The following is a 21540-nucleotide window of genomic DNA, read 5'->3' on the forward strand; positions in this document are numbered from 1 at the left end:
TGCCGCAACACGGCACGGCACAGTGTAGCACAGCGTGCTGCAACACGGCATGGCACAGTGTAGCACAGCGTGCCGCAACATGGCATGGCACAGTGTAGCACAGCGTGCCGCAGCACGGCATGGCACAGCATGGCACAGTGTAGCACAGCGTGCCACAGCACGGCATGGCACGGCACAGTGTAGCATGGCACGGCACAGCACAGCGCGACACAGTGTAGCCCAGCATGGCACGGCAGCGCAGTGCGGCACAGCGTGGCCCTGCATGGCACAGCACAGCGTGGCACGGCATGGCACGACACAACATGGCCCAGCATGGCACGGCACAGCGTGGCCCGGCATGGCACGGCACGGCGTGGCCCGGCATGGCACGGCATGGCACGGCACAGCGTGGCCCAGCATGGCCTGGCATGGTACAGCACAGCGTGGCCCAGCATGGCCCGGCATGGCACGGCCCAGTGTGGCCCGGCATGGCACGGCCCAGCGTGGCACAGCGTGGCACGGCACAGCATGGCCTGGCATGGCACAGCACAGTGTGGCCCGGCATGGCACGGCCCAGCGTGGCACAGCGTGGCACGGCACAGCATGGCCCAGCATGGCCCGGCATGGCACGGCCCAGCGTGGCACAGCGTGGCACGGCACAGCATGGCCCAGCATGGCCCGGCATGGCACAGCACAGCGTGGCCCGGCATGGCACGGCCCAGCGTGGCACAGCGTGGCACGGCACAGCATGGCCCAGCATGGCCCGGCATGGCACGGCACAGCGTGGCCCGGAATGGCACGGCCCAGCGTGGCCCAGCGTGGCAGGGCAGGTCTGGGCTTTGCATCATGATCTGCCAGCTCCTCGCCCGGCACACCAAAGGCGTGGGAGGGAGCTGAGCGGGGCTGCTCCCCTCCTCCCACAGGTGTTTCCCTGGCCTGTGCAAAGCCAGCCTCAGACTGTACGTGGGGGCCGGGGGCTCATCTCCCAGGAGGAGGGGCTGGCACAGTCCTCTTGCGGCATGCGATGGCTGGTTGCTGATGGGGAGATTCATTTCCCTTCTCCAGCCGATGGCCAACAGCGCCTCCTGCTGGGAGGGCAGAGAGCAAAGCAGAGCGCTAGTGCTCCCTCCGTGCTGTGTGGGGGGCATCCAGCCTGGGGGCTGAGGGGAGGTGTGGGACAGAGCTGGCTGGGAGCACCTTGGAGTTCCTCCGGGGCATCAGCCCGGGCTCCCCACAGCTCCCTGCCCTTCGCAGCAGGCGTAGCAGGGCAGTTTCCTTCTCCAGGTGATCACTCCGTTCCGGAAGCTCATCCTGTGCGCTGAGAACCGAAAGGAGATGGAGGACTGGATCAGTGCCCTGAAATCGGTGCAGAAGTGGGAAGTCAGCGAGGTGAGGGAGGCGTCCTGGGGCGGCTCCGGGACAGGGAGCGTCCGTAGAAGCGGCGCAGGGAGACGGGGCGATGGCGGCAGTATTCCCAGTGTGGGGAGTGCCACGAGACGCAGGGTTACACAGCCGGTCGTGCTGTGCACTATTGGGGTGGCCAGCTGTGACCTTGTGAGAGAGAGAACAGCTGGTGGGGAACTCTGCCTTTCTCTGGGATTATTTACTAGGTGTAATACGGTAACACCAAGGTGCCTGGTCCCAGATCCACCCCAAGGCGCTAGGTGCTGTACAGACAGAACAGTCAGCCCCGTCCCAAAGCGCCAGCAGCAGCATCGTGCGCTGACAGTCCGGGGCAGGTTTTCAAAGAGACAATATTAAGGGCCCAAAAGCCTGCTATTCCACTGCGCGGGGAAGGCAGGACGTCTGGCAAAAGGCTTAGCCAGGAGATCCTGCAGGATCTAAAAATCCAAAAGGAATCATATAAAAAGTGGAAACTAGGTCAGGTGACAAAGGATGAATGGAAGCAAACAGCACAGGTGCGCAGGGGCGAGCTTGGGAAGGCAAAGGCACAGAACAAGTTAGATCTAGCTAGAGGCATAAAGGGTAACTGTTGTGTGGGTCAATTTATTTTAGAGCCAAGGGAAACCAGGACACTCCAGGGAGACTCAAGCGCTTTCTCATTTATTGCAAGCTTTGAGCAGTTAACATTGTTGTTTACATTTTACCAGCCTTAAAAACAATGACTATACAATTCAAACCTTAAATACTATCAATTCTAAAGCAATTCATACTGCAAAAGCAATGCAAAAGCAACCAATAGATCTACTAAATAATGCACTCATTAAGCCTAGTTCACTTATTCTTCACCCGTATGCTGCCTACAGTACCAGGCAGGAGGTCGTGCTTCCTTTCCTTCCCACGCATCGGAACGCCGTGCTCTGCTGTAGCTGGTGTGAGGGGTCTGTTTACTTCTCGTTACATCGAGCAGGACCTCTGGGTCGATCCTGCTCACGCCCTCCCTTCGAGTCTTCTTACTAAGCCCATTTGATAGCAAAGCGAGACGTGGGCATTCTAATATTTACCAGTCGATTACGTACTGTGTAAGATACCTACAACACCCAATGCCCTATTTGGGGAACATCCTGCTACTCAGGATGTTGCAAAAACGATGTGCTCAGTTAACAATTTTATGGCTGCACCTGTAATTTTTGCTTATCAGAAACAGAAGTACCAGTACAAGGTTGATTGTCGTGTGTGTTTGACGTGGTCTCGCTGTACTGCGTACTCTGCATTGGTATGCAAAACATGCCTGCCTCTCAAAGCTTCTCCCTCCTAAATCTTGCCTGCGTGCTACGTGTGCCAGACTTGAGACAGGCCTGGGTTTTGCTTTTTAGGGATCTGCACTGTGCCCAAGGCAGACATACCATTCATTGTCTAGGTAGGGCTGTCCAGGCTCCTCTAACTGTAACAAGAAGACAGTCTATAAATACATTAGAAGCAAGAGGAAGACCACGGACAGGGTAGGCCCACTGATCAGTGAGGAGGGAGAAATAACAACAGGAAACTTGGAAATGGTGGAAGTGCTTAATGACTTCTTTGTTTCGGTCTTCACCAGGAAGGGTGATGATGAAGGAATGCCTGACATAGTGACTGCTAGTGGGAAGGGGGTAGGTTTAGAAGATAAAATAAAAAAAGAACAAGTTAAACATTACTTAGAAAAGATAGCTGTCTGCAAGTCACCAGGGCCTAATGAAACGCATCCTAGAATACTCCAGGAGCTGATAGAGGAGGTATCTCAGCCTTTAGCTGTCGTCTTTGAAAAATCATGGAATTCGGGAGAGATTCCAGAAGACTGGAAAAGGGCAAATCTAGTGCCCATCTATACAAAGGGAAATAAGAATAACCCAGGAAACTACAGACCAGTTAGTTTAACTTCTGTGCCAGGAAAGAAAATGGAGCAAGTAATTAAGGAATCCATCTGTAAACATCTGGAAGATAATAAGGTGCTAGGGAACAGCCAGCATGGATTTGTAAAGATCAAATCATGTCAAACCAATCTGATAGCTTTCTTTGATAGGATAACGAGTCTTGTGGATAAGGGAGAAGTGGTGGATGTGGTATACCCAGACTTTAGTAAGGCATTTGATACAGTCTCACAGGATCTTCTTATCCATAAACTAGGCAAATACAACTTAGTTGGGGCTGCTATAAGGTGGGTGCATAACTGGCTGGATAACCATACTCTGAGAGTAGTTATTAATGGTTCTCAATCCTGCTGGAAGGGCATAGCAAGTGGGGTTCTGCAGGGCTCTGTTTTGGGGCCAGTTCTGTTCAATATCTTCAGCAACTATTTGGATAATGGCATAGAGAGCACACTTATTACCCTTGCAGATGATACCAACCTGGGAGAGCTAGGGGGAGAGGTAGATAGGCTAGAGGGCAGGGAGAGGGTCCAGAGTGACCTGGACAGATCAGAGGATTGGGCCAAAAAAGTCTGATGAGGTTCAACAAGGACAAGTGCAGAGTCCTGCCCTTGGGAGGGAAGAATCCCAAGCATTGGTACAGGCTGGGGACTGACTGGCTAAGCAGCAGTTCTGCAGAAAAGGCCCTGGGGGTTACAGTGGATGAGAAGCTGGATACGAGTCAGCAGGGCGTCCTCGTAGCCAAGAAGGCTAATGGCATATTAGGGTGCATTAGGAGGAGCATTGCCAGCAGATCCAGAGAAGTGATTATTCCCCTTTATTGGGCACTGGTGAGGCCACATCTGGAGTATTGTGTCCAGTTCTGCCCCCCCCCCACTACAGAAAGGATGTGGGCGCATTGGAGAGGGTCCAGTGGAGGGCGACCAAAATGCTGAGGGGGCTGGAGCCACATGACCTACGGGGAGAGGCTGAGGGATTGGGGCTTGTTCAGTCTGCAGAAGTGAAGAGTGAGGGGGGATTTGAGAGCAGCCTTCAACTTCCTGAAGGGAGGATCCAAAGAGGCTGGAGAGAGGCTGTTCTCAGTGGGGGCGGATGGCAGCACAAGGAGCGATGTGCTCACCTTACAGTGGGGGAGGCCTAGGTGGGATACTAGGAAAAACTATTTCCCTAGGCGGGTGGGGAAGCCCTGGGAGGGGTTCCCTAGGGAGGGGGTGGAATCTCCATCCCTGGAGGTTTTTAAGTCCTGGCTTGACACAGCCCTGGCTGGGATGGTTGAGTTGGGCTGGTCCTGCCTTGGGCAGGGGGTTGACTCGATGGCTCCTGAGGTCTCTGTCTGCCCTGTGATTCTAGGATTCTAAGGGATGGGCTGCAAGTGCTCTGGAGGGAGGGTCAAAATTCAAAATGATCTGGAGAAATGGTCGGAGGTGAGTAAGATGAAGTTGAATAAGGACACATGCAAAGTGCTCCCCTTAGGAGGGAACGCTCCGTGTCACACACAGAATGGGAAGCGACTGTCTAGGAGGAGTCCTGCAGAAAGGGATCTAGGGGTCAGAGTGGACCACAAGCTAAATATGAATCAACAGCGTGACACTGTTGCAAAAAAAGCAAACGCCGTTTTGGGATTTATTAACAGGAGTGTTGTGAGCAACACACAAGAAGTCATTCTTCCGCTCTGCTCTGCTCTGCTCTGCTCTGCTCTGCTCTGCGCTGGTCAGGCCTCAGTTGGAGTCTTGTGTCCAGTTCTGGGCCCCACATTTCAAGAAAGATGTGGAGAAATTGGAGAAGGTCCAGAGAAGAGCAATGAGAATGATTACAGGTCTAGAGAACAGGAGCTAGGAGGGAAGACTGAAAGAACTGGGCTTGTTGAGTTTGGAAAGGAGAAGACTGAGAGGGGACAGGAGAGCGGGTTTCAAGTATTTAAAAGGCTGTTGCAAGGAAGAGGGAGAAAAATTGTTCTCCTTGGCCTCTGAGGACAGAACAAGAAGCAATGGGCTTAAACTGCAGCAAGGGAGGTTGAGGTTGGACATCAGGAAAAAGTTCCTGCCTGTCAGGGGGGTTAAACACTGGGATCAATTGCCAGGGGAGGTTGTGGGATCTCGGTTACTGCAGAGATTTCAGAGCAGGTTGGACAGACGCCTGCCAGGGATGGTCTAGATGGGGCTTGGTCCTGCCGCGAGGGCCGGGACTGGACTCGATGACTCTCGAGGTCTCTTCTGGTTCTTGTGCTCTATGATTCTAATTGGTGCCGTTCGGTGAAGGTCGGTGGAGCTGCCCATTTAGAATTAAGGAACGAATGGCTGTTTGTCTTGCTGGGGGGAGACGCACACACCTGCGCACCTCTCCACCTGCCATTAGTCCAGCCATGGCACGACCCTCGCCAGCGGCCCCCCCGACTTGCCAGCAGCTCGCGCGCTCGCCCCGGGCCTGCAGGTTCCCAGCCTGGGACGGAAGACTGGGCGTTTCCGAGGCCCCCCAGTGCCCCCCAGTGGTCTTGTACAAAAGTGTATTCTTCTGGCAGTTCGGATGCCCCGCACGCCCAGGGGCCCAGCTCCTCCTAGACATTCAGGGGCCTGGTTCCCACTGACACATGGGGTCTGGGTACAGCCTGAAGCACGGAGCCAGCTGAGCCGCTGGGGAGAACGCTGAGCCTGCCAGCTGTGGGGAGATGCTAGGGTCACGTTTGCTCGTGCAACGTGACGGCTTCCCCCTCGTGCGTGTGACTGCAGCCTCCAGCAGCCTGCTCTCACCGGAGTTCCACGAGACGCTGGGCCTCTCGTGTCGAGCTGGAGGGAGAAGCTGCTGGAAACAGAGCTCTTCAGCCTCACTGCGCCGAGAGCAGAGCCCCTTGCGCCTGCGCCAGGCACGGACCCAGCCCTGCCTAACGCCCTGCCTGCTGCCCAGCCTGCCTGCCCGGGAGGGGGGGGCATTGCAAAGGCAGCCGCAGACACGCTGAGGGATTCCCTAGACTCCCCAGGGTGGGAATCCTCGGTTCAGCCCCTGGCAAACTCCGGGCTCGGGATGGGTGGCGGGTCACGTGTCTGTCAGACCAGCCACGGCTGGGCTCACCGGAAAACAGGGTCATTCCCAAGCCGTTGGTTCGGTGCCGAGTATCCCACATGGGAATTCAGAGCGGCTCATGCCACCTGCCTGCACTGGGGTGCGTAGCCTCGGTGGCTGCGCTGGAGGAACGGGCGCCACGGGACGCGTTTGGCATAACGCAGCTTTGGGTTGTGCAAATGCAGACGCCAGTCGGCACCGAGCCGGGTGGCGTCACAGGAGGCAGGAGAGGGCTGGAGTCCCAGGGCCACGTAACCCCGAGGTGCCTGCCCTGAGCCCAGGGCTCCATGTCTCCGTCCGGAACAGGCCGAGCCTGGGAGAACTGGGTTCCGAGGAGCCTGGCGGGACTCCCAGCGACTCCTCGCTGCCTCTCCCCAGGAGGACTGAGCCATTCGCCACAAGAGTGCCGAGGGGCCCTGGGCGCTCATGCCGACTAGGACCCGGCTTTCACCACCGCGGCACGCCGGTGCTAGGCTGCGAGCGGCGGTGAAACAGCCCGTCTTCACTGACGTGGGCAAGGAGTGTCCATTGATGGCGTAGGTACCACGGATGGCCCATGTGCCCACTCAACATGCGCCAAGGACCCTGGCTCGTGTCACGTAGGCAGCCCCGTAATGGGGGACGTGGCCAGGCCTTCCAGCGTGCTGCTGCACTCTGCTCTGGGAGCCAGCCACGTGCAGCACCCCCTGGCTGGCAAACCTGGCCGGTGCCACCCTCCTCGCTTCCATGCTGGCTCCCCCTTCGGAGGCTGGCAGGGTGGGCGCAGGGGCATCGGGAGCAGGAGTCCTGAAGCCTGGTGCCTCCCAGGAAGCGCCCACTTGCTGGAGGACTTGCTGCCTTCCCGCCGCGCACCAGCCACGCCTCTGTCCTTGCAGGCCACGCAGTTCAACATGGAGCACTTCTCCGGCATGCACAACTGGTACGCCTGCTCCCACGCTCGGCCCACCTTCTGCAACGTGTGCCGCGAGGCCCTGTCGGGGGTCACCTCCCACGGCCTCTCCTGCGAAGGTACCAGCCAGGGCGGGGCTGGGGGGATTGCTGGCCACGGGGGCTGCTTACCAAGCCGGGGTGCGGACTAGGACGGGAGGCAGGGAGGGGTTGGGGTGAGAGGCAGAGCTAGAAGGGAGAGGGCCGGGCCAGGGTCTGTCGCCCAGGGGCCTGTCTCTGTGGTGCTAGCGCGTGACCCCTACTGTTTGCAGCCACTGGCAGCTGGGCAAGGCGCTGGCCGGCGGGTTGTGCCGGGACAGAGGCTGGGCCCTGCTAGGTGCTGGCTGTGGGCTCGGCTCCGCGGCAGGCGAGGGGTGGGCGCGGGGTCAGGCCCGGGGACCAGGCATTGGAGGACGGGAAGCGTGGCCAGGGGAGCCCACTCGGCTGGCTTCTCCCTCCCGCCCTCCTAGTCTGCAAGTTCAAAGCCCACAAGCGCTGTGCGGTGAGAGCCACCAACAACTGCAAGTGGACCACGCTGGCCTCCATAGGAAGCGACATCATTGAGGATGAAGATGGGGTAAGCACGTCCCTCTCTCCCCGCCCCCCCAGGAAGGGCACTGCCCTCCTCGCCCTCACTGGCCAGCCACCGGACCAGCCAGCCCCCTAAGCCAGGGCGCCAAAGACAGCTGTGGGCTCAGCGGGCCGGCTTCTTATGTGGCTGCCAATCAGGAGTCACACCCCGGAGTCAGTGTCCTGTGTCCAGATGGGACCACATGTCCAGATGTGGCCGTGTGTCTAGACATGGGCTCCGTGTCTAGACGTGGCCCCCTGTCTAGACATGGCCGTGTGTCCAGATGTGTCCCCCGTCCAGATGTGGCCGTGTGTCCAGATGTGGCCGTGTGTCCAGACATGGCCCCCTGTCCAGATGTGGCCGTGTGTCCAGACATGGCCCCCTGTCCAGATGTGGCCGTGTGTCCAGACATGGCCCCCTGTCCAAACGTGGCCGTGTCTCCAGACATGGCCCCCTGTCCAGATGTGGCCATGTGTCCAGACATGGCCCCTGTCCAGACGTGACCGTGTGTTCGGAGCTTTGGGGTGACTTGCCCCAGGCCCCGCAGGGCAGCGGGAGAGCTGAGAACAGGCTGCCAGCCAGGTAACTGGCCTGTGTCGCTGCTCTCCCCAGGTAGCCATGCCCCACCAGTGGCTGGAGGGCAACCTGCCGGTGAGTGCTAGGTGTGCCGTGTGCGACCGGACCTGCGGCAGCGTCCGGCGGCTGCAGGACTGGAGGTGCCTCTGGTGCAAGGCCATCGTAAGACCCCACCTTCCAACCCCTTCCCCGCTCTCTGCTCGCCCCTGCGCCTGCCTGCGGCTGTGGGCGCAGAGATGTAGCCCTGTGTGCACCAGGGCTCGCTCCCGCCCGCCTGGCCGCCGGCTCAGCCTTCTCCTGCTCTGCCTGCTCTAGGTGCACAGCGCCTGCAAGGAGTTCTTTGGGAGGAAGTGCCCCCTGGGGCAGTACAAGGTCTCCATCATCCCGCCCACCGCCCTGAACAGCATCGACTCGGACGGTGAGTGCTGGAGCCGGCTCTTCCCTGGGCTGCATGGAGTGTGCCCAGTGGCTGAAGGGCAATGGCAGCTGAGTGTTAGGGCGGCTGATTGGCAGAGCGCCCTCAGCGGCAGCGTGTGTCTGGTGGTGGGGCACATCCACACGTGCCTCTGTGCACAGAACAACATTTATTCTGCATCGCTGGTTAACCAGCGCCCGGCCCGGCCGGAGCAGCTCCCCGCTGCAGCGTGATGGGAGCGGCTGGTTAACCGGCGCCCGGCCCGGCCGGAGCAGCTCCCCGCTGCGGCGTGATGGGAGCGGCTGGTTAACCGGTGCCCAGCCCGGCCGGAGCAGCTCCCCGCTGCGGCGTGATGGGAGCGGCTGGTTAACCGGCGCCCGGCCCGGCCGGAGCAGCTCCCCGCTGCAGCGTGATGGGAGCGGCTGGTTAACCGGCGCCCGGCCCGGCCGGAGCAGCTCCCCGCTGCGGCGTGATGGGAGCGGCTGGTTAACCGGCGCCCGGCCCGGCCGGAGCAGCTCCCCGCTGCGGCGTGATGGGAGCGGCTGGTTAACCGGTGCCCGGCCCGGCCGGAGCAGCTCCCCGCTGCAGCGTGATGGGAGCGGCTGGTTAACCGGCGCCCGGCCCGGCCGGAGCAGCTCCCCGCTGCAGCGTGATGGGAGCGGCTGGTTAACCGGCGCCCGGCTCGGCCGGAGCAGCTCCCCGCTGCGGCGTGATGGGAGCGGCTGGTTAACCGGCGCCCGGCCCGGCCGGAGCAGCTCCCCGCTGCGGCGTGATGCAGCCGGCTGGTTAACTGGTGCCCGGCCCGGCCGGAGCAGCTCCCCGCTGCGGCATGATGCAGCCGGCTGGTTAACCAGCGCCCGGCCCGGCCGGAGCAGCTCCCCGCTGCGGCGTGATGCAGCCGGCTGGTTAACTGGTGCCCGGCCCGGCTGGAGCAGCTCCCTGCTGCGGCGTGATGCAGCCGGCTGGTTAACTGGTGCCCGGCTCGGCCGGAGCAGCTCCCCGCTGCGGCATGATGCAGCCGGCTGGTTAACTGGTGCCCGGCCCGGCCGGAGCAGCTCCCTGCTGCGGCGTGATGCAGCCGGCTGGTTAACCAGTGCCCGGCCCGGCCGGAGCAGCTCCCCGCTGCGGCGTGATGCAGCCGGCTGGTTAACCAGTGCCCGGCCCGGCCGGAGCAGCTCCCTGCTGCGGCGTGATGCAGCCGGCTGGTTAACCAGTGCCCGGCCCGGCCGGAGCAGCTCCCCGCTGCGGCATGATGCAGCCAGTTGGTTAACCGGCGCCCGGCTCGGCCGGAGCAGCTCCCCGCTGCGGCGTGATGCAGCCGGCTGGTTAACCGTATAGTTTTCCAGAAAACATTTCAACCAGGAGTTAACAGCCCTATGCAGGGTTCTTCTTCCTCCCCAGCCCTAGCTGCCCGAGACGGCAGGGGTTGGTCTCCTTTCGGGGCCTCCCAGCTGGTTTCATTTCTCCTCTGCCCTCTTGTTTTCTGCCTGGCGCTGCCCCTCTCTCCCCTACAAGCTGGTTTTCCACGAGACACACCCTCCCTTCCCCCTCCCTAGGCTGCCTCCCCGCCCTGCCCCTCTGCCGCCGCTCGGACCCCTGGCTGGGCCGTGTCAAACCAACTGAGGAGAGTTGGAAGTATTTCAAAGGGACGTTGTTAAGGGCCCAAAAGCAAACAATTCCGCTGTGTAGGAAAGATAGAAAATATGGCAAAAGACCAGCTTGGCTTAACAAGGAGATCTTGCATGATCTCAAAATAAAAAAGGAGTCGTATAAAAAATGGAAACTAGGACAAATAACAAAGGATGAATATAGGCAAGCAACACGGGAATGCAGGGGCAAGATTAGAAAGGCAAAGGCACAAAATGAGATCAAACTAGCTACAGGCATAAAGGGAAACAAGAAGACCTTTTATAAATACATTAAAAGCAAGAGGAAGACCAAGGACAGGGTAGGCCCACTGCTTAGTGAGGAGGGAGAAGCAGTAATAGGGAACTTGGAAATGGTGGAGATGCTCAATGACTTCTTTGTTTCGGTCTTCACCGAGAAGTCTGGAGGTGTGCCTCACGTAGTGAATACAAGCAGAGAGAGGGTAAGTTTAGAAGATAGGATACACAAAGAACAAGTTAAAAATCACTTAGGAAAGTTAGATGTCAGCAAGTCACCAGGTCCTGATGAAATGCATCCCAGGATACTCAAGGAGCTGATAGAGGAGGTATCTGAGCCTTTAGCTATGATCTTTGAAAAATCATGGCAGACAGGGGAGATTCCAGAAGACTGGAAAAGGGCAAATATTGTGCCCATCTATAAAAAGGGGAATAAGAACAACCCAGGAAACTATAGACCGGTCAGTTTAACGTCTGTCCCAGGGAAGATAATGGAGCAGGTAATTAAGGAAATCATATGCAAACACTTGGAAGGTAATAAAGTGATAGGGAATAGCCAGCATGGGTTTGTGAAGAACAAGTCATGCCAAACTAATCTGATAGCTTTCTTTGATAAGATAACGAGCCTTGTGGATAAGGGAGAAGCGGTGGATGTCATATACCTAGACTTTAGTAAGGCATTTGATACGGTCTCGCATGATATTCTTATTGATAAACTAGGCAAATATAACTTAGATAGGGCCACGATAAGGTGGGTGCATAATTGGCTGGATAACCGTAGTCAGAGAGTTGTTGTTAACGGTTCTAAATCCTGCTGGAAAGGGATAACAAGTGGAGTTCCTCAAGGGTCTGTTTTGGGACCCGTACTGTTCAATATCTTCATCAATGATGTAGATATTGGGATAGAGAGTACGCTTATTAAGTTTGCAAATGATACCAAACTGGGTGGGGTTGCAACTTCTTTGGAGGATAGGGACATAATTCAAAATGACCTTAGCAAGTTAGAGAAATGGTCAGAGGTAAACAGGATGAGGTTTAATAAAGAGAAATGCAAAGTGCTCCACTTAGGAAGGAACAATCAGTTCCATACATACAAGATGGGAAGCGACTGTCTAGGAAGGAGCATGGCGGAAAGGGATCTAGGGGTCATAGTGGACCACAAGTTGAATATGAGTCAACAGTGTGATGCTGTTGCAAAAAAAGCAAATATGATTCTAGGTTGTATCAACAGGTGTGTTGTAAGCAAAACTCGTGAAGTCATTCTGCCGCTCTACTCTGCACTAGTTAGGCCTCAGCTGGAGTACTGTGTCCAGTTCTGGGCGCCACATTTCAAGAAAGATGTGGAGAAATTGGAAAGGGTACAGAGAAGAGCGACAAGAATGATTAAAGGTCTAGAGAACATGACCTATGAAGCCAGGCTTCATGAACTGGGCTTGTTTAGTTTGGAAAAAAGAAGATTAAGGGGGGACATGATAGCGGTTTTCAAATATCTAAAAGGGTGTCACAAGGAGGAAGGAGAAAATTTGTTCCTCTTGGTTTCTGAGGACAGGACAAGGAGTAATGGGCTTAAAGTGCAGCAGGGGAGGTTTAGATTGGACATTAGGAAAAAATTCCTAACTGTCAGGGTGGTCAAATATTGGAATAAATTGCCAAGGGAGGTGGTGGAATCTCCCTCTCTGGAGATATTTAAGAACAGGTTAGATAGACATCTGTCAGGGATGGTGTAGACGGAGCTTGATCCTGCCTTGAGGGCGGGGGGCTGGACTCGATGACCTCTCGAGGTCCCTTCCAGTCCTATGATTCTATGATTCTATGAAACCAACCTGCCAGGCTGCCTCCCCGTCCTGCCCCGCCGCTGCCGCTCGGACCCCTGGCCGGGCCATGTCAAACCAACCTGCCAGGCTGCCTCCCCGCCCCGCCGCCGCCGCCGCTCGGACCCCTGGCCGGGCCGTGTCAAACCAACCCGCCGGGCTGCAGGCAGCGCCTCACCGGAGCACTCGGCTTTTCCCCAGGCTTCTGGAAGGCCACCTGCCCCTCGTCCTGCTCCAGCCCCCTGCTGGCCTTCGTCAACTCCAAGAGCGGCGACAACCAGGGCGTGAAATTCCTGCGCAAATTCAAGCAGTTCCTAAACCCAGCGCAAGTGTTCGACCTCATGAACGGGGGCCCTCACCTTGGGTAAGTGACAGCCCCCCCGCCGCCCATCCCCCTCCCTGTGCCCCCGCCACCCATCCCCCTCCCCGCTGCCCATCCCCCTCCCTGCACCCCCGTCTGCGCCCCCTGCCACCTATCCCCCTTCCTGCGCCCCCACCGCCCTTCCCCCCACTCCTTCGCCTTCGGCACCCCCTGCCGCCCATCCCCCTCCCTATGCCTGGGGCGCCCCCTGCTGTCCAGTTCCCTCCCTGCACTCGCGCCCACAGTGCCCCCTGCCACCTGGCCTCATTGCCAGGCTTGCGCCCGCAGCTCCGGACCTCGCACCCCGCGAGATTCGTGTCCCTTCCCTCCCTCCGTTCCTTGCGCCCGCTGGGGGTGGGGAAAGGGGGAAGCTGCTCAGCCCCTCGAGATGTGACTTCACGTGCCCAGCCGGTGCCCCCCGGATGCCCCCGGAGCTGGGCGGGACTCAGAGATGGGCCCAGCAGCCCCCCCTGCCCTGTCAGGGGCTGCACTGTGGCCCCAGCTCTGAGCTAGGAGGCCAGGCAGGCCGGCGACCCAGCGACGCACCTGCAGCTGAGCCAGGCCAGCGGTGGATCTGGGAGAGGGACTGCCCTCGGCGGGGGTGGGGGGAGGGAGGGGCCTTCCGGGGGGGCGGCTGGGCAGGTGTCCCTGACTCCTCGCTGCGCCCGCCAGCCTGCGGCTCTTCCAGAAGTTCTCCACCTTCCGCATCCTGGTCTGCGGGGGGGACGGCAGCGTGGGCTGGGTCCTGTCCGAAATCGATGCCCTGGGGCTGCACAAGCAGGTGAGGAGCAGTCTGCCTGACGGTCCGACTGTCTGTCTGTCTGTCTGTCTGCCTGACGGTCCAACTGCCTGTCTGTCTGTCTGCCTGACGGTCCGACTGTCTGTCTGCCTGACGGTCCAACCGCCTGTCTGTCTGTCTGCCTGACGGTCCGACTGCCTGTCTGCCTGACGGTCCGACCGTCTGTCTGTCTGTCTGCCTGACGGTCCGACCGTCTGTCTGTCTGTCTGCCTGACGGTCCGACTGTCTGTCTGTCTGTCTGCCTGACGGTCCGACCGTCTGCCTGTCTGTCTGCCCGACGGTCTGACTGCCTGTCTGTCTGCCTGATGGTCTGCTAGTTGGTCTGTCAGTTGGCCTGTCTGTCTGCCGGTCTGTCAGTCAGTCTGTCTGTTGGTCTGTTTGTCTGACTGTCTGTCTGTCAGTCGGCTGTCCCCCCTCGGTATTTCTGAGGGCTGCCACTGCCCCACAGCCCCTGTGCCTTGGCAGCAGTGGAAAGCTTGGTGTGTCCATGGCCCGCGGGCGTGTGCTAAGCCCTGCCAGCCAGGAGCTGCTTTCCCAGGACCGGTGCACAGTGGCACGATGGGGCGGGTCAGGGCTCGCCATGTGTCCCCAGGGCTGGACATGTGGGTGCCAGGGTCTGGGCAGGAGCCTACAGCGTGGGCCAGCTGTGCCCATGGCCAGCACCCCCCAGGCACCTGCTTCCCAGCACCACCGGGCTCCTGCCTGTGCCCCCCCCCCCCCCCGAGGCTCTCGGTGCTCACCCTTCTTTGCCTGCCGGGCAGTGCCAGCTGGGCGTCCTGCCGCTGGGGACGGGCAACGACCTGGCGCGGGTGCTGGGCTGGGGCAGTCTCTGTGACGACGACACTCAGCTGCTGCAGGTGCTGGAGAAGCTGGAGCGGGCAAGCACCAAGATGCTGGACAGGTGAGCAGGGCCACGGCTGGGCAGGGCCACGGCTGGGCAGGGCTGGGCTGGGTAGGGCCATGGCTGGGCTGGGCTGGGCTGGGTAGGGCCATGGCTGGGTAGGGCTGGGCTGGGTAGGGCCATGGCTGGGCAGGGCTGGGCTGGGTAGGGCCATGGCTGGGCAGGGCTGGGCTGGGTAGGGCTGGGCTGGGCAGGGCTGGGCTGGGCAGGGCTGGGCTGGGTAGGGCTGGGCTGGGTAGGGCCATGGCTGGGCAGGGCTGGGCTGGGTAGGGCCATGGCTGGGCTGGGCTGGGCTGGGTAGGGCCATGGCTGGGCTGGGCTGGGCCCTCTCATTCCTGCCCGAGCCTTGTCTCTCGGGATCCTCACTCCAGGCTCGTTGGATCCTGGTTTGTCTGGGCTGTCAGTCCCAAGGGCCGATCTGCCCCCTCCCAGACACCCGGCCTGGGACAGGCCAGACAAGAGCCACCTCCCCTGCCCACTGCCATGCTTGGCTTTACCCAACCCCCCTCTGCCTCCTGTGGGGAGGGCCCATGTCCCAACCGATCCCTGGCCCGGTGCCCGTCCCCGTCCCGACCGATCCCTGGCCTGGTGCCCGTCCCCGTCCCGACCGATCCCTGGCCTGGTGCCTCTCCCCGTCCCGACCGATCCCTGGCCCGGTGCCTCTCCCCGTCCCAACCGATCCCTGGCCCGGTGCCCGTCCCCGTCCCGACCGATCCCTGGCCTGGTGCCCGTCCCCGTCCCGACCGATCCCTGGCCCGGTGCCTCTCCCCGTCCCGACCGATCCCTGGCCTGGTGCCCATCCCCGTCCCGACCGATCCCTGGCCCGGTGCCTCTCCCCGTCCCGACCGATCCCTGGCCTGGTGCCCGTCCCCGACCCGACCGATCCCTGGCCTGGTGCCCGTCCCCGTCCCGACCGATTCCTGGCCTGGTGCCCGTCCCCGTCCCGACCGATCCCTGCCCTGGTGCCCGTCCCCGTCCCGACCGATCCCTGGCCTGGTGCCCGTCCCCGTCCCGACCGATCCCTGGCCTGGTGCCCGTCCCCGTCCCGACCGATCCCTGGCCTGGTGCCCGTCCCCGTCCCGACCGATCCCTGGCCTGGTGCCCGTCCCCGTCCCGACCGATCCCTGGCCTGGTGCCCGTCCCCGTCCCGACCGATCCCTGGCCTGGTGCCCGTCCCCGTCCCGACCGATCCCTGGCCTGGTGCCCGTCCCCGTCCCGACCGATCCCTGGCCTGGTGCCCGTCCCCGTCCCGACCGATCCCTGGCCTGGTGCCCGTCCCCGTCCCGACCGATCCCTGGCCTGGTGCCCGTCCCCGTCCCGACCGATCCCTGGCCTGGTGCCTGTCCCCGTCCCGACTGATCCCTGGCCTGGTGCCCGTCCCCGTCCCGACCGATCCCTGCCCTGGTGCCCGTCCCCGTCCCGACCGATCCCTGGCCTGGTGCCCGTCCCCGTCCCGACCGATCCCTGGCCTGGTGCCCGTCCCCGTCCCGACTGATCCCTGGCCTGGTGCCTGTCCCCGTCCCGACCGATCCCTGACCCGGTGCTGGCAGAGGCTGGCCCTGGCACCAAGCGCCCGTCTTTGCCCCCAGGTGGAGCGTCCTGACCTACGAGGCGCCCAAGGCCTCGTCCCCACCCGCCAGAGAGGAGGAGAATGGGGACTCCTGCGTGCAGGTGCAGTGCTCGTGGCCTGGCCGGCGCGGGGCTGGGCCTGGAGCCGCAGCTCCTCTGCTCAGACCCAGCCCAGGGGCCGGGAGGGGGAGGCTGCAGCACTGGAAGCTTCAGGGAGACCAGGAGTCCTGCCCGGTGAAACGAGTTCAGCCGTGCTCAGCCTGCTTCCCCAGCGTCAGGTTCCCGCCTCGGGGAGGGGCCGATGAACTGGAGAAGCCGGTAACACAAGTTTGTGGGCAGGGCGCTGGCTGCCTGGCATGGAAGCTGAAAGGGCCTGGTGGGATGTCCAGGAGCCTGCCACTGCTTCTGGGTGGTCAGGCTCTCTCTGGGCCAAGAGGCAGTGTGCCCTAGCAGGTAGAGCACTGCACTGACAGTCTGCAGACCTGAGTTCTGTTCCTGGCTCTGGCTGCGTGATGGGCCCTGTGCTGTGCCTCAGTTTCCCTCCCCTTCTGGGCTCTGTAGCTCTTCAGACAGGCTGGTGCTGGCGTCTGTGCAGCGCTGAGCTTAGGTGCGGATTCCCAAGGGTTTGCAGTCACACACCAGGGCATGTGGACAGTGCACTGGCTGACCTGCAGCCTGGCCCCGCTCAGCCCCACCAAGCATGCAGCTGCCCCCTTTGGCGGTCCAGCACCCCATTGCAAAGGAGCTGGTCTTCGATGGAGTGGCAGCTTCCAGGTGTCCCCAGGCAAGCAGAGAATCAGAGTGAAGCAGGATGGAGAAACTGAGGCACACAATGAGCTGGGGATAGAGCCTGCCCTGCCCCCCCCCCCAAGCACTGTGGGCAACCTCCCCCCAGTTCAGTGGGCAACCTCCCCCCAGTTCAGTGGGCAACCTCCCCCCAGTTCAGGGGCTTGCTCTGGCGTGGCTGGCACAGGAGGGCCCCAGGAGCACGGCCGCAGCATCTCAGGAAACGCCTCGTGTCACACAGGTCCAGATCTCGCACTACGCTGACTCCGTGGCCTTCCACCTGGCCAAGATCCTGGAATCCGACAAGCATTCGGTCGTCATTTCCTCGGCAAAGTAAGTGGGCGCCAGCCAGCGAGGGCCCCACTCGGAGCTGTGGGCAGGCCGGGAGCGGCAGGGGTCTGACGCACCGCCCGGGTGCCCCCGCCCCAGAGCTGTGAGCACAGCTGGGGGGCCAAGGGGGCTCTGTGGGCAGTGCCAGTGCGGCTCTGGAACGGGGCAGGTCCCTGGGAGTGAGGGGCAGGGAGCGTGGACGGAGGTGCACGGGCTGCAGGCTGGGCCGAGGGGAGCAGGGCATCGCGGCCAGCCCGGCTCAGCTGCATTCGCTCAGCAAGGGGCCGTGCCAGGCTCCTGGCCCCGGGCTCTCCCCCCACAAGGCTGCAGGTGGCGCCTCCCTCAGGCGCCGGAGAGCGCCCTCTGCTGGTAACGGAGGAGCAGCACCGCGGGCGGCGGGCGGGTCACAGGGCTCTGCCCACGGATGCTGCTGTCCCCGGCAGGTTCCTGTGCGGCACGGTGAACGACTTCGTCACCGAGGTCGGCAAGGCCTACGAGAGGGCCACGGAGAACAAGCAGGAGGCCGACGCCATGGCCCGGAAGGTACGTCCTGGGCAGGCGGAGCGCATTGCCGACAGCTGCACTCCCTGGCGTGCACCCTGGGTTTGCAGTGCAGGCCAGCCCGGCCCGGGCCTCTGCAGCCAGGGAGGGTGCCCTGTGGCTGGGCCCCTGCCTGCCAGTAGGGGGCGGAGCTGTGCCAGTAGCGCCCGGCCGGGGAGGGGCAGAGGGGGCGGAGCTGTGCCAGTAGCACCCGGCCGGGGAGGGGCAGAGGGGGCGGAGCTGTGCCAGTAGGACCCGGCCGGGGAGGGGCAGAGGGGGCAGAGCTGTGCCAGTAGCGCCCGGCCGGGGAGGGGCAGAGGGGGCGGAGCTGTGCCAGTAGCACCCGGCCGAGGAGGGGCAGAGGGGGCGGAGCTGTGCCAGTAGCACCCGGCCAGGGAGGGGCAGAGGGGGCGGAGCTGTGCCAGTAGCACCCAGCCGGGGAGGGGCAGAGGGGGCGGAGCTGTGCCAGTAGCGCTGGGCTGGGGAGGGGCAGAGGGGGCGGAGCTGTGCCAGTAGCGCCCGGCCGGGGAGGGGCAGAGGGGGCGGAGCTGTGCCAGTAGCACCCGGCCAGGGAGGGGCAGAGGGGGCGGAGCTGTGCCAGTAGCGCCCGGCCGGGGAGGGGCAGAGGGGGCGGAGCTGTGCCAGTAGCACCCGGCCAGGGAGGGGCAGAGGGGGCGGAGCTGTGCCAGTAGCACCCGGCCAAGGGGGGGGGAGCTGGGGGGGAGCTGTGCCAGTAGTGCCCGGCCAAGGGGGGGGGAGCTGGGGGGGAGCTGTGCCAGTAGTGCCCGGCCAAGGGGGGGGAGCTGTGCCAGTAGCACCCGGCCAAGGGGGGGAGCTGGGGGGGAGCTGTGCCAGTAGTGCCCGGCCAAGGGGGGGGGAGCTGTGCCAGTAGCGCCCGGCCAGGGAGGAGGGAGGGGGCGGAGCCGTGCCAGTAGTGCCTGGCCAAGGGGGCGGAGCCGTGCCAGTAGCGCCCGGCCAGGGAGGAGGGAGGGGGCGGAGCCGTGCCAGTAGCGCCCGGCCAGGGAGGAGGGAGGGGGCGGAGCCGTGCCAGTAGCGCCTGGCCAAGGGGGCGGAGCCGTGCGAGTAGCGCCCGGCCAGGGAGGAGGGAGGGGGCGGAGCCGTGCCAGTAGCGCCTGGCCAAGGGGGCGGAGCCGTGCCAGTAGTGCCCGGCCAGGGAGGAGGGAGGGGGCGGAGCCGTGCCAGTAGCGCCTGGCCAAGGGGGCGGAGCCGTGCCAGTAGCGCCCGGCCGTGACGCGCGCCCGTTGCAGTGCGCGATGCTGAACGAGAAGCTGGACTCGCTGGTGCGGGAGCTGAACGAGGAGTCGCAGGCCGTGCTCGGCCCCGAGGGCAAGGAGAGCAGCTTCCACCTCAGCCCTGTGCCCCGGATCTTCAAATCCAAGGAGCAGCTCATGCTGAGAGCCAACAGCCTGAAGAAGGCGCTGCGGCAGATCATCGAGCAGGCAGAGAAAGGTGGGAGCGCGGGGGCGGTAGGGTCGGGGGAGCCAGACCCAGGCCGCCTCGGCTGCCTCCAGCCAGGGGCTGTACGGAGCCTGGTTTTGAGCAATTCGCCCTCAGCGGTGCCCAGACCCAGCCCGGCACACACGGGCATTCCTGCTGCCTTGGGGGCTGCCGGGGCGGGCAGGAGCTGAAGGAGAGCAGGGCCCCCAGCCTGCACAGAAGAGGCCAGGCCTGGCATGTGAAGGGGACCCTTCCCAAACAGGCCACACACCCGTCGCGCCGAGCGCTCCAGCTCCAATCCGGCAGGCAGGAACCTCACGAGCAAACCCCTCGGACACCCCAGCTCTCCCTACGCCACAGTCAGCCCCGGGCCTAACACAGGGGAGGGTTCTAGAACCCAGCTCACCTCCCCCAACGGGTCCTCCCGGTCCCAAAGAACCAGCCCAGATCCCCGGTCAGTTCACACTCTGGATCTCACCCGCGAGAGCTCGCCGGGCCAGTCCTGTAGAATCTACCGCCGAAAGGCTCATTAACAAGAGAAAGGAAAGGGGGCGAGTGAGGCTGTTGCGGAGAATCCGTCACATGCACCAGTCTCCCAGTCTCGGTGCAGGCTCTAGCAGAGATCTTAGAACTGCTGGCTTGAGTGTCCCTGTCAGGATGGGCCAGCGATTCCCAGCGCTGTCCCTCGCAAGCCTGCAGCTGGGATCGGTAGCAGAGTTGCAGGCACGATGGAGTTTGCCTCCTGGCGTTTTCTATCCGTCCCTGGCGCCTCCCAAGTGGAGCAGGTCACATGGCCCAGTGGCCTGTCCCCGTGTCCCCGTGTCAGCAGCCACGTTCTCGGCTGGTTGGCAGGTTCCAGACGCATCCCTCAGGCGAGTGCTGGGCACCGGGAGAGCCATGGCCCCTGGGCCTCGCTAATTAGCACAGTCCCCGATTAGCCCTTAGCCCCCCCTCCGCCTCCCCGTGTGTCCACACACCCCTGGGCTGCACCCTGAGCCTGGCTCCAGCCTAACACGCCCCCCCCACCCCCGTGCGTCCACACACCCCTGTGCTGCACCCTGAGCCTGGCTCCAGCCTAACACGCCCCCCACCCCCGTGCGTCCACACACCCCTGTGCTGCACCCTGAGCCTGGCTCCAGCCTAACACGCCCCCCCACCCCTGTGCGTCCACACACCCCTGTGCTGCACCCTGAGCCTGGCTCCAGCCTAACACGCCCCCCCCCACCCCCGTGCGTCCACACACCCCTGTGCTGCACCCTGAGCCTGGCTCCAGCCTAACACGCCCCCCACCCCCGTGCATCCACACACCCCTGTGCTGCACCCTGAGCCTGGCTCCAGCCTAACACGCCCCCCCCCACCCCCGTGCGTCCACACACCCCTGTGCTGCACCCTGAGCCTGGCTCCAGCCTAACACGCCCCCCACCCCCGTGCGTCCACACACCCCTGTGCTGCACCCTGAGCCTGGCTCCAGCCTAACACGCCCCCCCAACCCCCGTGCGTCCACACACCCCTGTGCTGCACCCTGAGCCTGGCTCCAGCCTAACACGCCCCCCCCCCCACCCCCATGCGTCCACACACCCCTGTGCTGCACCCTGAGCCTGGCTCCAGCCTAACACGCCCCCCCCCCCACCCCCGTGCGTCCACACACCCCTGGGCTGCACCCTGAGCCTGGCTCCAGCCTAACACGCCCCCCCCCCCACCCCCGTGCGTCCACACACCCCTGTGCTGCACCCTGAGCCTGGCTCCAGCCTAACACGCCCCCCCCCCCACCCCCGTGCGTCCACACACCCCTGTGCTGCACCCTGAGCCTGGCTCCAGCCTAACACGCCCCCCCCCCCACCCCCGTGCGTCCACACACCCCTGTGCTGCACCCTGAGCCTGGCTCCAGCCTAACACGCCCCCCACCCCCGTGCATCCACACACCCCTGTGCTGCACCCTGAGCCTGGCTCCAGCCTAACACGCCCCCCACCCCCGTGCGTCCACACACCCCTGTGCTGCACCCTGAGCCTGGCTCCAGCCTAACACGCCCCCCCCCCCCCCCCCCGTGCGTCCACACACCCCTGTGCTGCACCCTGAGCCTGGCTCCAGCCTAACACGCCCCCCCCCACCCCCGTGCGTCCACACACCCCTGTGCTGGCCTCGGTCGTGGGCGACGGGGCTGCAGGCTCCCGTCCGTGTCAAGCTGGGGCCTGGGGGCCGAGGCTTTTCCCTGTGCACGTGGCCTCACGTGGAGCTGGGAGGCCTGCGGCCGAATTCCAGAGCCCCCGGCGG

General features: G+C 62.8%; 1 protein-coding gene across 6 annotated transcripts in view; it reads left to right on the plus strand.

Annotated features, from left to right (window-relative positions):
• Nucleotides 1-21540, plus strand: part of DGKK (diacylglycerol kinase kappa) — an 80505-nt gene that overhangs the window by 35020 nt on the left and 23945 nt on the right. For 5 of the 6 annotated variants that reach the window (XM_075896543.2, XM_075941282.2, XM_075896545.2 and 2 more), the window contains 12 exons: nt 1264-1368; nt 7217-7349; nt 7739-7845; nt 8452-8577; nt 8731-8833; nt 12726-12888; nt 13558-13666; nt 14446-14585; nt 16175-16256; nt 17182-17273; nt 17714-17813; nt 19079-19280. In XM_075896543.2, the coding sequence (XP_075752658.2) occupies nt 1264-1368; nt 7217-7349; nt 7739-7845; nt 8452-8577; nt 8731-8833; nt 12726-12888; nt 13558-13666; nt 14446-14585; nt 16175-16256; nt 17182-17273; nt 17714-17813; nt 19079-19280 (1462 nt within the window). The remainder of the gene's footprint in view (nt 1-1263; nt 1369-7216; nt 7350-7738; nt 7846-8451; nt 8578-8730; nt 8834-12725; nt 12889-13557; nt 13667-14445; nt 14586-16174; nt 16257-17181; nt 17274-17713; nt 17814-19078; nt 19281-21540) is intronic. The other variant, XM_075896544.2, reaches the window with a different exon arrangement.

Source organism: Pelodiscus sinensis, chromosome 13, assembly GCF_052426305.1.
Source record: "Pelodiscus sinensis isolate ZL-2025 chromosome 13, ASM5242630v1, whole genome shotgun sequence".
Lineage (NCBI taxonomy): Eukaryota > Metazoa > Chordata > Testudines > Trionychidae > Pelodiscus > Pelodiscus sinensis.